Here is a 16,270-nt window from a genome sequence, read left to right on the forward strand (position 1 = left end):
CCAACAAGCAGCCACCGTAAGGCTTGCCTTTACGTGATACGAGGGGATTCTATCGTTGTGTCATTACAGTAGGTTGTCTGTGTCCGGCATATGTAATGGCTTCTTATTCAAGTTCTTGTGAGCTAGTTTAAAGTAACCACGATATATGTTTTATATACATTTTAATGGTTTAGTTTGTGATGGGCTTGTAATACAGTTCCTTCTTTTGATTCCATTTTTAGGATATTCCATCATTTGATATTTCTCTGCTGGAAGCCTCAACTGTCTTGATAACATAATTACATTTTGTAGAATTAAAAAGAAAGTTATCATAAATTTGCACCAGTGGTTGTCTTCATATCCAGACTGAACACACCTCTGTTCTCGTGTTCAAAAATCCTGTGCTTTTAGGCCCACATTTCGTCTGCATTAGTGTCGGATAGAATCGTACACACAGCGAATCTCCAGGAATGATTCCCACGCGAGTTAGAAGTTGTCTGGTAATGTACATAACTGCCCCCAGACCTCTCCTGCAGCAAGGAAGCAATTAGAGTTTCTCGTTCAAACGTTCCTTTACCTTTTTCTTGGCGCTTCTTGGCTGGTTCACTTTATGATGCCTCCTTCTTTCCACGTCCAGCGAAGCTGTGAAACTCTCTACCTTCTTCCGTCTTTCCTATAACCTTCTCGTCTTCAAGACTCGACTCTACAAACTCCTGTGGAGATAAGACCCGTGTATGTTGTGGTCTCTTCTCACGCTCTTTTCCTTCATTTATGATGTCTAATTTACCTTTCAGTCGACATGGTCACACTTCGGGTATACCTCCGGCTGGGCTGCATCCACGACAATATATATGCTTGTGTAAAGATGTGTTGGTCTCTTGATTTACTTTTCTGTATAGGATGATGGACGCCGTGAAAGCGTACCATTAACTGGTGTACCGTTTGTTGTCTTACTACCTTACCATTGATGGTCGTACGGTTGCTGTAGCTTCAGGTGTAGCTGAGGTATTGCTTATAAAATGGGAAGGTACCGTTGCACCAGTTGGTGTTCAAACGTACTTATGTTGAAGAAGGGACCGCCATAGTGTTGTGAGGAGGTACCACCATAGTGTTGTGAGGAGGTACCACCATAGTGTTGTGAGGAGGTACCACCATAGTGTTGTGAGGAGGTACCACCATAGTGTTGTGAGGAGGTACCACCATAGTGTTGTGAGGAGGTACCACCATAGTGTTGTGAGGAGGTACCACCATAGTGTTGTGAGGAGGTACGGTTGTTGCAGGTACAGCGTGGTGGTACAGGAGGACGGTCAGTGGGGTGGACCCCAGGCCAATGGTACCGTGACTGGGATGTTAGGGATGGTGGCCAGGCAGGAGGTTCACCTGGCTATTGACGAGATCACCATCACTGGTAAGTCACCCTCACTGCTAAGTCACCACCATCACCAGTCACCATGGTACTCTCTTGCCAGGCTTTGTCGTAAGCTGTCATTGCCAGATGACTGATATCAAAAGAGAACAAGTGTGAATAAACAGAAATTAAGATCAGAAGTTAAATCTAAGATATGAAATGAAATCAAATTCATTGATGTAGAATCGAGTCAAAATCAAAGTCGGAACTTAGATAGTCAAAATCAAAACAAGAGAAGCTAATGTAGTGAGGGAGTGAGGACCACACGTCCTCATGTTGTGTGTTGCCTGCCTCACAGCGGCGCGGGCCAGGGTCGTGGATTTCACTCGCCCTTACTTCATGGAGTCGTCAGCCTGTGTCAGCCAGGCTCCCAGGGAGGAAAACCAGGCCTTCGCTGTCCTCACACCCTTCACCACACAGGTACGACACGCTAATTTCTTTCTCAACATGCCACCACTTACAGGGTGAGACACACACACACACACACACACAAACACACACACACACACATCTTTCTTTCATACTATTCGTCATTTCCCGCGTTAGCGAGGTAGCATTAAGAACAGAGGACTGGGCCTTTGAGGGAATATCCTCACCTGGCCCCCTTCTCTGTTCCTTCTTTTGGAAAATTAAAAAAAAATGAGAGGGGAGGATTTCCAGCCCCCCGCTCCCTTCCCTTTTAGTCGCCTTCTACGACACGCAGGGAATACTTGGAAAGTTTTCTTTCTCCCCTATCCCCAGGGATAACACACACACACACACACACACACACACACACACACACACACACACACATATATATATATATATATATATATATATATATATATATATATATGTATGATATAGTTTCTCATACGAAATGTTTAAGAACCTGCGTAAACTCTTCATTTCCTCTAGGTATGGATAATCATAGGTCTCAACGTGATTGGGATTGGTCTAGTGCTCTTCCTGGTGAGCTCCCTGATTGGTCAGTATCTGGAAGTAGGCGTAACCTTCTCCCTCCATGATCTAACTTTCAACACATACCGCAGCCTGGTCATCCAGGGCAACAGACTATCGACGGAGGAGTGGCCACTCCGCTGTGTTCTCCTTGCTTGGTACTTCTTCTGTTACTACATCTACGGTGAGTCTCCCTGTACTGTGGTGCCTCATGTGGATACCAGTGACGGTGGTCGCTAGGCCAACAACAACTGACCACAAGATGTTAAGGTAATGCAGAGGTGGTGGCTGTTGTGGGTGACAATAACAGGGTCATGCGCGTCATACTTGATAGCACAAACTGTAGCCACACTAGAAACCTGACGCACACATATGACAGGCTTGGCTATGCTGCGTTACTTTGCTTTAGATAGCTCTTATATAGAAACCAGTTACGAAAACAATCTAAGATAGTTAAACTTCATGAACGTGACACTAACTGCCAGAGAGAACAAGCTTGCCCTGGTTGGGCTGTTAGCTCCTCTGTTGTCGGTTGCATGTGTGTATCTCGTGCCGACGCTCTCGCTCTGGTGGAGGCAACGTGGCTAATGTCTGTATCTGACGTGGTCGTCTGGTGCTGGTAGCATGGTGTGTTGACTCTCCTCAGCGGTGTATGCAGGGCGGCTGACTGCGGTCCTGGCCATCCCGGTGTTTGAGAAACCCATCGACACGTTGCTGGACGTCTTGCAGGCCGCCGCTCGACACGGCCTCTACCCGGTCGTGATCAGGGAGAGCAGCGTCGACTACATGTTCCAGGTGGGGGGGTCTTGATCCAGTGTGCATGTGCATGACTCGTACACATACACATGCAATATAACACTCACAAACAAAAACATGGAAACTGAATCGTAAGCAAAGTGAAGGACTCACACACACACACACACACACACACGCACACATATATGTGTATATATATATATATATATATATATATATATATATATATATATATATATATATATATATATATATATATATATTGTCTGATGTGAGGAAATAATCTGCCCCACAGATGGCCACCTCTGGCATCTACCACGACGTTGGGCGACTTATTACTGGCGACAGAAACTACGTCGACGCCCCACCCAGCGGGGTAGCCTCGGTAGGTGGCTCTTATCTGTGGTTGGCCTGTGAGGCAGGCTACCCCAGTGGTATAGCCTCGTGGTTGCTTTCCTTTTATAGTCTGGCTTCGGTCGGTAACCTTGGTGTCGTCCAGTTCATTGACCTTAGAGGGTTGCCCAGTCCTCGATACGTAGCCATAATACGTGATTCTTTGTTTTGGTCTTGTGTGGGAGGATGGCTCCCTCTCATGGCCAGGCCCCGGGGGAAGGTTACTCAGTGTTGTAGTAGTAGATGATTTCCTGTAGGATGATCTGGGGAGACGTTACGTAGCTTCGATGTGTCATTTCTCAGTGGACGCTTTCTTCAGTAGTTTGGCTCCACCAGATGGCTCCATCCTACGAGTAACTCTAACATAAACCTTCTGTCTGTGGTGCCATTCCTTCAGATGGTTCCTCCTCATGCATCGTGGTCTAGATAGACCAGTCCCCCAGATCATGCGAACTTGTTATGTAACTTGATTTGTGATCTGATCTCAATAAGTGACTCATTTCTGTAGTGTGTTTTGGTAAATGTAAGTTCTAAAACATCCGGAATGACCACAGAGATGCACATGCATATCAGTAAGACTCATGCAAGTTTAAACTCAGTCTGATGGAGTGTTAAGGAACACTACTGTACTATTAACATTAAATTTGTAAATTAAAATAGATTATGAACTAGAGAAGACAGTCAGAGGAAAGAACCAGACGAGAACTTTACAACTGAAGAGTAAACTGACTACGTTTCTCCCTGCAGGTACTGGAAGGCAAGGCTGCCTACATCGACGCTCGTCTGAGCTCGGAGATACAGACCATAATACAAGGTATCTTTGCTGGGCCAAGTTCCTGTCTTACTCTCGACTCCACTCTGGTCACTTCTCTCACCTTCACTGTATGGTGTCACTGCTCTCAGCTAGGGAAGAGAATGTGTATGTTTGTGATGTTGATACATTTAGAGAAACATTAGGACCAAACCTGTAAAGATGATGTAAACATACAGAGTGTTTAACGAAGAAGCTGAGGGTTTGTTATGATGATGTTGCGGAAACAGAGGAAAAACAGATAATAAAAAAGGATACAGACGTTGAGTGGCTTGATGAATCATGTGTGTGCCGGGACGTGTGATGATAACCAGACTCTACCAGGAAAATATGGCAGGTGACCACTGGTGGCCAGCGCTGTGTGTGTGTGTGCCGGGAGAAAGGTGCAGATGAAGAGTCTTACCTGACGTCTCATGAGACTATGTATGACACTGAAGTACTTTTAGAAAGAATAAATGATGGACTGCATCTTACTGATCGGGACATTTGTTGTTGAAATGCATGAATGACTCCTAAGGTTTTAAGACTATCATTCTGTGTTTCTCACAACGCAGTGAACACCGATGCCTCACACCACTGACCACCGCCTCTTTGTCTCCTCACTAGGACGAGATAATTTCTTCATCGGTCGACAGAGCTTCTTCCCTCAGAGCTACGGGATCGCGTGCAGTAAAGGCACCTCACATAGGGCCATCTTCGACCGAGTGTAAGTGTTGGTTTGTGGAACATCAGTCATAGTATTACTGCGTAAGTGTTGCTGGTGATGTTGGGGTTTTATAGAATGCCCGTCCTGTCTCGGGTACCATGGGGGCTTCTGGAATATATTGCATTACGTCACAGGGAACTGGTTTACATGCTTATTTCCTGGGTAACAGTTGTAGTGTTAAAGTGGTTTTAGTGATAAAATGATTGGTTCATGTAAGACGTCCTGCAAATGTGCCAGTTTAGGGGATGATCACTGAGAACGAAGGGAAGGTATTACGTCCTCAGACAGGTGTATAGCAGCTGCTGTTTTATGGGGCGTTTAACTTGATTTTTTACGTGTAGGATGTGAGACTGTGGATGTGCCTCTAGTTACCACGTCTTGGAGATTTGTTCCGTACTATGAATGTCAACTGATCAAACGAGAGGTTGCTGGTTACTGATGTGTCAAACCCCTGAAGTCTGTCAATATTACTGAACGACACAAGTGATAAACAGTGCAGACGCAGGTGAGCCCACCATTCCAGATCACCTGAAGTCTTTGATGTGGATGACCTCATCCATGGACTTAAACACAACACGGCTTAATGCTGACGCACTTACTCCACACACCTACTCCACACACCTTCTCCACTCACTAGCTCCACACACCTGCTCGATCATCTTATTGACACATATGTCCAACCATTCTCACATATCTGTCCGTACCCCTTCTCATATACCTGCCCTGGCTTCTGCTTAAAAACCTACCACACCTACTCACACACTTACCTTACCTCCTATCCACACAGTTTCACACATTCGTAGCCCCGCTGCATACCTTTGATTACTCATCTTACACACCAGAACTACCCCTACTTCGTCACATTCTCCATTCTTTCTCATAGAAGAGGGCCAATCCTCATCACACACCTATCATGCCCTTATCCACAAACTGCCTCCTGACAGACCTACCCCGTCCTCTTCTGGCCAACCTGCCCAGGCCCCGTCTTACCTCACTGCCCCCAGCCACACCCAACACCCTCCCCACTTGCACAACACTAATGCTCTCTCCAACCAGTAGCCTGGAGCGTATAGTGGAAGCCGGGCTGGTTGACAAATGGAAGAAGGATGAGATCATCAAGCTGGGTCAAGCTGCGTCCTTGGCGGGCAGGCTCGACCAGGCCAGACGTGGAGTGGGGCCAGGAGCCATCACCATCAAGCACCTGCAGGGCGCCTTCTTCATGTATGTGTTGGGGTCAGGTGTCGCCTGCCTCGCTTTCCTCGTGGAGAAGATGTACAGGTCCTCCTCCTCCATCCTGCCCCAGCCTGGTGCATCACCTTTATCCATCACAAGATAAAGATAATAAAAGCGTCTCCTTCGTCCAGGTGAACGTCGCCGGTCTGCCTCACTCAGGTTATGATGTTTGAGCTCGACTGTGGCCAGCAGCTGCTCGATGCCTCATATGAAGCGCTGATCAACTGTCTCATGGGAGGTGATCATCGACTCATGGGGAGTTGAACATTGATCATTACTGTGCTGATCATTTCTAATGGTGGAGATGATTAATACTTCATAACTCTCAGTGATCCTTTGAATAATTAGTTCAGATAACTAATCATCTTTATTACCGACCTTCGACAGGTGTTTTACCTCGTATCTTGAATGATATTCACCGACCTTATCAAAAATTCACGCCCAAAATTTGGTGAATCAGTCTTGTTCACGACCTTTGAAATTATGACCTATGTCATAATCTTGCACTTGATAGAGACGGCGGACAATATATCTGTGCAGGAGAACAAAAGAATAAAACTCAGAAGCTCCTCACACCTGTGTTTACTTGCCATCCAATCCACGGGGAAAATGAAACACTATAAGCTCCCAAGTGCACTTTCGTGTAATAATCACATCATCAAGGGAGACACAAGAGAGAAATATAACAGTCAGTTGATATACAACGAAGAGACGTAGCTAGGACGCCATCTGGTAAACATTTGACCCTCTCAGGTGTTCGCAGACTTAGCTTTTAAAGGAAGAGGGAAAGACACAAGCAAGGAGAGGATCCCAGAGCTTCAGTATACGAGGGAAAAGGAGACATCATAACGACCAGTTTTCGAATGACTAGTTGTTAAGTTTGACACAAACCCTTGTATACATACCATTGCTCCTGTATACATACCATTATTACTCCTGTATAGATACCATAACTCCTGTATACATGTTTTTTTAAAGATGTCAGAAAATGAAGTCTTGATTTCTTTTTTTTTTTCTAAGATCAGATGAAGAGAGAAGAAAAGATCATAGCATCTTCTGCATGTAAGATCTTAAGGACTTTCGATACACCACGTGAACAGAAAGTTGCCAGAGGTGACAGTATGTTGTCCCGGGGACACAGGAGCAGCGTGAAGGAACCAGAGGTGACATCATACTAAGGCGGGGGAGCAGGGAGCCAACACGTCCACACAGTGTGCGAGCCTCACTACGTCATGCTTGTGTTATCGCTGCTATCGTCAACACGGCAGCGGAACTCGACCCTTACGCCTCACGTTGCCACCGTCGACAAGAGCAAATATCCCGCCACCCGTCATGCTGGCCGCCACAAGCACTAAGGCCTCCGTCTGCTTGCTTAGCTTCACCTTCTGACGAGTGTGAGGTTGCGTCGACCTGTAACGCACACCTCCCTAGTGTGGGAAGCACACGAGTCGTGCTCCAGATGTATGTACCTCCCCGCTGTTCCTACGAGCGTCCGCAGGTAACCCGTCGGCTGGTGACTTCCACTCTGGCGGCTAACTCCTCAGGCGTCGACGGTAGCTCCCAGGAAGACGTTCCCCCTGAGATCTAACACTCCAGCGAGACCGTGGAGCCAGCAGTGTTTACCCTGAATATGCAAGTGCGGTGAGAAAAGCGATGTGAGCATATTGAGTACTAAGAACGCAAGCAGCCACAGTGCGGTGTGGGCAGCGTCCATACTCGTCCGTGTTCTTACTTTGGTCTTGCCGGGAGGAGGAAGTATGTCTATGGGCGGGCGAGTAGTGATGGGCGGGATGAGCTGCCAGATGATATCCCTACCCTACTTACCGCCACAGCTGCCGCCTCCTCCTGCTGTAGGCCAGGCAGTCACCAGCCACACCAGCTGGCCCAATGCCCTCACCTCCTGGTCCGCCACAATCACACACCGAAACCTACATCCGCACCACCACAGCCCCTACAGAACAGTCAGCGTGTCCGGGGCCCCAGTGGTCAGTCTCCTGCAGAAGACAGGGAGGAGTGCCCCCTCGGACGCCCACTGTCACACCGTTCATTGCCCGACGGTGCCGATGCCGCAGCTCTCTCGCGCCTCCTTCCATGTCGGCTACTACGTCCCGCCCTCTGTGAAGCCTGGCGACCCTTATGGGTGAGTGTCCTGTTTACCCTCGTGGGTGACCCTTGAGTGAGAATCCCAGGTGATCGGTGTGGACCAGTGTCCCAGGTGATCGGTGTGGACCAGTGTCCCAGGTGATCGGTGTGGACCAGTGTCCCAGGTGATCGGTGTGGACCAGTGTCCCTGGTGATCGGTGTGGACCAGTGTCCCAGGTGATCGGTATGGACCAGTGTCCCTGGTGATCGGTGTGGACCAGTGTCCCAGGTGATCGGTGTGGACCAGTGTCCCAGGTGATCGGTGTGGACCAGTGTCCCTGGTGATCGGTGTGGACCAGTGTCCCAGGTGATCGGTGTGGACCAGTGTCCCTGGTGATCGGTGTGGACCAGTGTCCCAGGTGATCGGTGTGGACCAGTGTCCCTGGTGATCGGTGTGGACCAGTGTCCCAGGTGATCGGTGTGGACCAGTGTCCCAGGTGAGCCTTGTGACTGAGGATCCTTCGTGAGATCCCTGGGTTAGTAGTGTCTCTGATGATCCTTGTATGTCAGCGTCCCTGGTGCCTTCCCTGGCTGAATAACCTTAGTATGTGTCGTGAGTGAGTGACATTAGTTACCTCGCCTGATTATCATTATTACCTTCTATCACCTGGGATTACCGCTCGTATCTACAGTGTAAGTCATTTACATGTTAATACCCATAACCAGTACATTGTCAGGGATGATGCTAGTTATCACGAGGAATCATCAATCTATACTACACTTTAGATAATTGCCCCTTATTACCTGGCATCGCAAATTAATGCTATACTCTGAGGTAGTTATCTGAAGCAACACCTGACATCGCCACCAGCCCATGAGGTCAATATTTGAGGTCAGTCTTTACAGAGAACAAGAGCGAACTTCGTCATCAGTATTTGCGTGATTGTGATGAAATAGATAAAGAATACACGTTAAGTTCTCTTGATCTGTTCATATGTTTACATCTATATACAAGCCCACGTGCTTCCCATCTCTCTCGTAAACAGTCACCTCTAACACATACCTCTACGTTCCCACACATCCCTCACGCCTCACCCCTGCACATCCCTCTCACCTCAACCTTAACATATCACTTTTACAAATTCAACTCATCCAAAAATTCTTCCCCTATACATTCTTGCTACGATGTCTTAGATCCTTAAGGAAACCATCTTCCACTTTGTTTACGACGTTCTTCTTAATATTAGACATCTCGTTAGTGTCCTTCTTTCACACTACATACCCTCTTTACTCTAACCCTGGAATCTAGAGACATCATGTTCCACCGACCGCCTGGCCATGAGGACTTTCAATAGACCACGTGGAACAGATACTTACCAGAGGTGACAGTATGTGCTTTTCAGTTCCTCCTGACAGCAAGTCATTTTATATGTTGATAATAGTACTGGGGAAAAAGTACCTCACCTCACGTAGAACCATTCACCCCAAGTCTGTATCCATTGATAAGGGTGTAATCAGTCTGACTTAGATTTAGAACACAGTTGCTTAGATTAAGATGTCGAAACTTTTGATAAACTTAAATAGCTTTTATGAAATCTCTTCTTATCGTATTATTGTCTGAACTACATAAGTTAAACGACCTTCTTTCCTCAGTCTGGATAACATATTGATAGATGTTCGCTGTTCATGTCTGAGTCTTCCTGTCTTTTTCAGTCAAAGGAACACTGACAGCTGTGAACGCAAAGCATCCTGTTCTCTTAGGTCAGGAAGTTCCAGATAAACACCGAAAAATCTTTTATCATCCCGTACTGATATACTGGATAATTATATAATGCAAGATGATAATGTATTGAAGATACCAGATAAAAGGAAAACTTGAGAAACCTATTGCAGTCCCATGAGAAATTCTTATGAAGTGAACCGTTTCTTTGAACCATAACTCCTCGTATATATATCTATATCAACAGGTAAACAAGATATGTTTCAAACACAGTTTCTTTATTATTAAGTGGAGATTTGCACGGTAATTACATTCGGGTTAGACCACCTTATGAGGAAACAACATTTGACTTCTGTGGAGGTGTAGTTGACGAAGCAAAGTTGTGTGTGAGTGTAGGGAAGGAGCCATCCTCACTCCCCATCTAGTAGTGTCTGGATTCTCCTCCAGGTTTGTCTCAGAGAAGTGAAACGTGTAACGAAAACGTAACTAAACAAAGATCTACGAACGAGCTGAACAATACTCATACCCAAGGGAAATTCGTGAGGTTTTTGGCGAAGGGAAAATATGTTAAGTGAGGAACTGAAAGCTGAATTCTAGTTGGGACCTGCCACCAGGCGTGGGACCTGCCTGGGACCTGCCACCAAGCGTGGGACCTGCCTGGGACCTGCCACCAGGCGTGGGACCTGCCTGGGACCTGCCACCAAGCGTGGGACCTGCCTGGGACCTGCCACCAGGCGTGGGACCTGCCTGGGACCTGCCACCAGGCGTGGGACCTGCCTGGGACCTGCCACCAAGCGTGGGACCTGCCTGGGACCTGCCACCAGGCGTGACACTAGAGCAAAACAACGTGAGTATGTTCCAGCTCAAGGCCAGGATGGTGTCACATGTTACATTCATTACCTTGCTCGTGTGTACGACGCAGTCACGTCTCCTGCAGGCTGTCTGGAGCGACTGTGGGCATGGGAGAACCACGTCTGCAATAGGTAGCAAAGTTAACAGCAGCAGTGTGGCGATCTCTGCAGGTGAGGTACCTATACTGACTATATTCTCAAATCTGATTTACAAGAAGTCGTTTTCTTACCTGCAAGAGAGATATGCTAACAGTAACTTGCCGGTGGCCAGGCAGGAGGAGGCAGCGTCAAGAACATCCCACAGGAGGCGTTGGCGCCTCTCTAGCTCCCCGTCCAATCCAGCCTCTGAGGAAACCCACAAACATTACTTATCATCCACCCACCCACCACCTATCCTCACAACTAGGAGGACAAGAATGTACACACACACACACACACACACACACACGCCAGCGTGAGTCAGGTGCCTAGTCATTGACCATCCCTGAGGGGATAATGCGCAGACCAGTGTTCTCTATTCACCCTGTACTATAGAAAATGTGATGTGTATGGTGCTCCTGAGGGTGGTGTTGGGATGGGAGGAAAATTTCTTCTTTACCATCCTGTTTCCATCTATATGTCACCTGAGGGAGTGGTGGGTGGAGAGGAGCCATGTACTTTACCTCTCTGTCTCCATCTATATACATTAGGAATTCAGGATCCCATTGATATCCTTCAACATATGATGTCACAGACCATCAGGTCTTCCGTTTTCTATCCTTCCCACGTCCAGCCCTCATGTATCTCCCTGCCTGACCTCATGCTTTCTCCGCAGGGGTCTCCAGCAGGTCTGGAAGCAGCATTTCGAGCTACTCTTCAGTAACCTGCCCAGCTTGTGGTCGTTTGGCCCCATGGAAACCACCCCGGTCGGCTGGATAACCTTCAAAGACATGGCCAAAGTCCGTTTCTCCTGCCAGGTTAGTCACAACGTAGAGGTCAAATGTCAAAGTTCAAAATTCATCTTTATGCAGTTGTTCAATGGTCATTTTACATGTAGAGAGACTCAGTCTTCAGTGAATGTGCTGTTTACACGTAATTCTGCAATCGTGTTCTTTTTCTATTATGCTCTTTATTGCTACCATACTATACAGCTCAACTGAATATGCATCATTTTGCCCTCTAACTCTGTACACAGATGTATCATACTATATACTGCAGAGGCAACACTAGACAATCTAATGTTATTTTTTTCTGTTTAATTAAAGAAGTGGAAGCCACTAGTTCACTGACGATGTTGAATTATCTTCCAGAAACAAATTCCTATGTAAACATACTGTCTTATGTTCTGATGTGAGTGATCAACGTAACACAATACTCTCTTGGTTATGTGATATTATGTTATGATCAGTGTTCTGAACACCACCTGTAACGGTAACTTCGTTTGTTACGTTACCGTTAGTTTAGCATCGCCAGGTTCACTGACAACGTAAGCAAAACATGAAGGTGAAAAGACCTCACTTGGCAGTTCTGAAATATTTGCCTCACAATCAGCTTTATTTATGCACCCGAAGTCCCAGGCTCACAGTTTGGACTGACATGTGATTTATATTATAAAAGCTGTGTGTGTGTGTGTGTGTGTGTGTGTGTGTGTGTGAAACTTCCACCCATGTTAGGTTATGTCAGTAAAATGAAGGTGGAGATGCACATGATCACAGCGACATGCAGATGTTACTGTATGATCGCATGGGGGAGGTAAGGCTGCTCCTGAGACATGACCACAGTGGCGCGACACCACTAGGGAGGGAGAGAGAGAGGGGGAGGGCAACCCGTCAACCACACTGAGAGTCAATACATTGGAGAGAATGTCAACTTCTCTTCCATCAGACACATACGTTGCCCCAGCCTTGTTATGAAAACATACAGAGACCTTGTGCATACTAGACCCCTCACATAATTAATGTCATTTATTGTTTCCTTAAATCTCTCTCTCTCCTCTCTCTCTCTCTCTCTCTCTCTCTCTCTCTCTCTCTCTCTCTCTCTCTCTCTCTCTCTCTCTCTCTCTCCAGCGTGACCATCATCATATATCAGCAAATCCTCTAGTCCTTTCCACACCAGTTCTGAAAAACTTCTCCGGATTAGATTAGTCTGACCAGAGTCACGGTAACTCCCAACTTGACATCCTCTTTCCCTTCCACATTTCAGAGAAGGGAAGCAGTATTCTCAGTCACTCGGTACAACATAAACCCACAACTCCGAACATTATTTTGGTTATACATTTTGTACTCTTTCCATTCTATCTACAAACAGGGGGTTCTACATAGACACACCATAGCCAGAATTATCTCACATATATGAAATACATATCTTCACAAGAACTAATTCATTCAAGGACTTGATTAACATTCCTTACAACCTCCTAGCAATATGTAAGCTGCATCTTCCCCACGGTGTCTGACGAATGATATAAATGTTCTGTTTTGTTGTGTACAGTGCATTAGGTTGTGAAAGTGTGTGTGTGTGTGTGTGTGTGTGTGTGTGTGTGTGTGTGTTGGTTTTCTCATATATAGAAATTCATGTTTAGTGAGAGACAGAGGTGACCCTGAGGATTCCCTTGGTCTACAGCACTGCTCACACGGGTGGACCAGCATGTATGGTCTGGTGGTCTTCTACTACCAGTGGAGCCCCACCACCAACCAGGGATACGTCCGCTTCTTACTCACTGGACAGAAGTGTAACCACTGCTCCTCTGGTCGCTTCGAGACGCCCATGTGGTACCCGGAGGAGGCGCAGAAGGTGAGGTCGACGACACAGCTCCTCTTGAGGTGTTCGTGTCTAAGTATCCGATCATTATCATCTGATGAAGACATGTCATTCATCTTGACAGTATCTTATTCATGATTAAACTGACCATCATTAAATCTATGAACACTCCTTGCATTAATGTAGATCTGTCAGTCGTGGATATTTCACAAAACCTAGTATCTGCCACGTATGTTGTAACGTCTGTTGAAAGCGGGAGAGGAGGAGGAGGAGGAGGAGGAGGAGACTGTGATCTTCATGTCGTTGTGTTACGCAGGTGATGACCAACCTATACCACGAGGTAGCCGGCCGCATCTACAAGCTACGGACGCCACCGCTCATCAAGGACCGTCGCCATGGGCGTCCCCGGCACGAACACAACTCCCATATGTGCGAAGGCTGCCACCAGGGGATCTGCAAGAAGCCAAAGATGATCCCATCCTCCTCCTGATAATTCCCATGTACAACTCGGGAGTGCAGTTCATGTTATTGTTTATGGAAACGTAAGGGAGAAGGCGAGTGTAGGTGACTGTTGTAGATGAGTTGTACGCTAGAAATGTGAATGAAAACAAAAGAGGATATTGGTAGAAAAGTTGAGGGATCGAACTGTGAACTTTAACCTTCAGGAAAAGTTGAGGTCAAATCTGGCGTGATTCAACACGGTACGAGATGAGGCTTAGGTCTTGTGGGGGCAGTATAGAAATGCATCATCAGAAGCTGCCATGCAGGTGTGTAGGGAGAGAGAGAGGTACAACATGGAGGAATAAAGAATTAAGAAAGTTGGTGAAAAAGAAAAAGAGAGATTAGAAAAAGAATGTTACTCTGCTAGAAAATAGACACATATGGAGACCAAAGAGCGTACAACATATACTCACGAAAGGTTAAAATGATTGTGTGTATGAATCAAGTTCAGTGCTGGGAAGGGTAATTTCAGGCAGAGCAGAAATTATAAGTTGTTAGGTGAAGGACGGGGAAGCTGCCGAGGATTTACTAGGTAGTTTCAGATCTATAACTACAATACCTAACTTAGAGCAGGTTATTGAGTCACGAAGACCTGGGTAAAACATTAATGATAACTACATTCTATCATATTTTACTCCAGGTAACCAACATCTTACAGCAAGCGAGGGATATACGTACGTAAAATTGTTGTTGTTGATATGAAGGACCAAAAGTGTAAGCCAGTGGAGTCTCCTGGATTTGATGGAGTATTGGCCAGTCTTCAAGGAATGTGGAAGAGTTTAGTCACCACCTGGGAAATGTGGTCGACAAATCAATGATCCTGAGCGTCGTGCTTAGGTCGAGTGGAACAGATGGCGCAGTCCTGATTCCTGAAATTGTGGATAGATCTCTACCCGCAGGTGATCGTCCTCTTAGCTTCAGTAAGAAACTTACTTGAGTTTATAAGAAAGTAGTCAGTAGTGACACATCTGAATAGATCAGTAGAGTGATTATGGATTTGCATTATCTTCCAGGGAAATAGATGTGCTTTGAAGGTTTGCTCAAATAATAAGTAGCGAAGATTTCGCTCACGAATATCATTTTGATTTTCTCAGCAGAATGACTTTTATGGTTTTGATATCTGTGTAAGTGGAATGTATGAGTATTCTGGAAGCAATGTATGTGATGGTTGGAAGACTGTTTGTAATATATGCTTCTCAAAACATCCAGTGGTTCAAGAGTGTATTTTCTTTTTGCCAATAGAGAGGGATGGGGTTAGCACAAACTGTCACAAAAGCCTTAAAAAACGTTCGACAGAATCATATCATTATACTTGTAACGTTCACATCTTTAATGATAATGCTCACTGTAATCATATGAAACATTGAACCTGAATAGTTTTCTATTGCTGTATTGAACAGATGATATCCTTGTAGTAAAGTATTCAGATTGGACATTGTTTTACTATCTTGGGACCGTGCTTGGCTGCTAAGTGGATCATCGTGGGCCATTCTCAATTGTTTTCATGATACTAACTCTGGCAAAGTAGAGGAACAATATATATATAATCTGAGGTAAATTTTGTATGGGATATGTTAGGAGGGACCACCCTATTGTGAAGCACTTTACTGTTGATGGATGAAACTTACCCTCCCTACAAACAGTGATGTTCCTCAGGGATATACACTGGCTATTATGTTCTTCCGTATTTCTGTCAGCGAATTCCTTTCTATAACGCACAGTGCTCTCATACATACCCTGACTACCCACACTGCTGCATCCATCCTCTGTCAAACCCTTTCTTCTTTATATGCCAGATCAACATCATGTATCGTCACAAGGACCAACCTATACATACTCAGATTCGAACTGAATTTCCCATAATGCAGACCTCTAACGTAAGACAAGGGGCTCTCAAACCTGGCGCAAGTGTTGCAGTGTGAGAACATTACACCAGCACTGAGGAGCCTCCGTCTCACAGTATGCCCTGCTAACCAGCCACCGGTATGTCCTACTGAACCATCCTACTGTATGTCTTACTAAACCATCCTACTGTATGTCTTACTGAACCAGCCTACTGTATGTCTTACTAAACCATCCTACTGTATGTCTTACTAAACCATCCTACTGTATGTCTTACTAAACCATCCTACTGTATGTCTTACTAAAC

General features: G+C 45.9%; 2 protein-coding genes across 2 annotated transcripts; both read left to right on the top strand.

Annotated features, from left to right (window-relative positions):
* Positions 1–1,326: 1,326 nt before the first annotated feature.
* LOC139765095 (glutamate receptor ionotropic, delta-2-like) lies at positions 1,327–6,801 on the top strand. The gene is made up of 8 exons (XM_071692262.1): positions 1,327–1,387; positions 1,686–1,807; positions 2,288–2,513; positions 2,976–3,124; positions 3,381–3,470; positions 4,226–4,292; positions 4,896–4,995; positions 6,055–6,801. Exons 1-8 carry the CDS (start codon positions 1,327–1,329, stop codon positions 6,329–6,331), a joined length of 1,092 nt encoding a protein of 363 aa, XP_071548363.1. The 3' UTR covers positions 6,332–6,801.
* Positions 6,802–7,354: 553 nt separating this feature from the next.
* LOC139765096 (uncharacterized) lies at positions 7,355–15,552 on the top strand. Its single transcript, XM_071692264.1, has 4 exons — positions 7,355–8,368; positions 11,696–11,837; positions 13,483–13,653; positions 13,937–15,552. The coding sequence occupies exons 1-4, from the start codon at positions 7,986–7,988 to the stop codon at positions 14,108–14,110; spliced, it is 870 nt and encodes a 289-aa protein (XP_071548365.1). The 5' UTR covers positions 7,355–7,985; the 3' UTR covers positions 14,111–15,552.
* The last annotated feature ends 718 nt before the right edge of the window (positions 15,553–16,270 follow it).

Source organism: Panulirus ornatus, chromosome 52 (genome assembly GCF_036320965.1).
Source record: "Panulirus ornatus isolate Po-2019 chromosome 52, ASM3632096v1, whole genome shotgun sequence".
In the NCBI taxonomy this organism is placed as follows: Eukaryota; Metazoa; Arthropoda; class Malacostraca; order Decapoda; family Palinuridae; genus Panulirus; species Panulirus ornatus.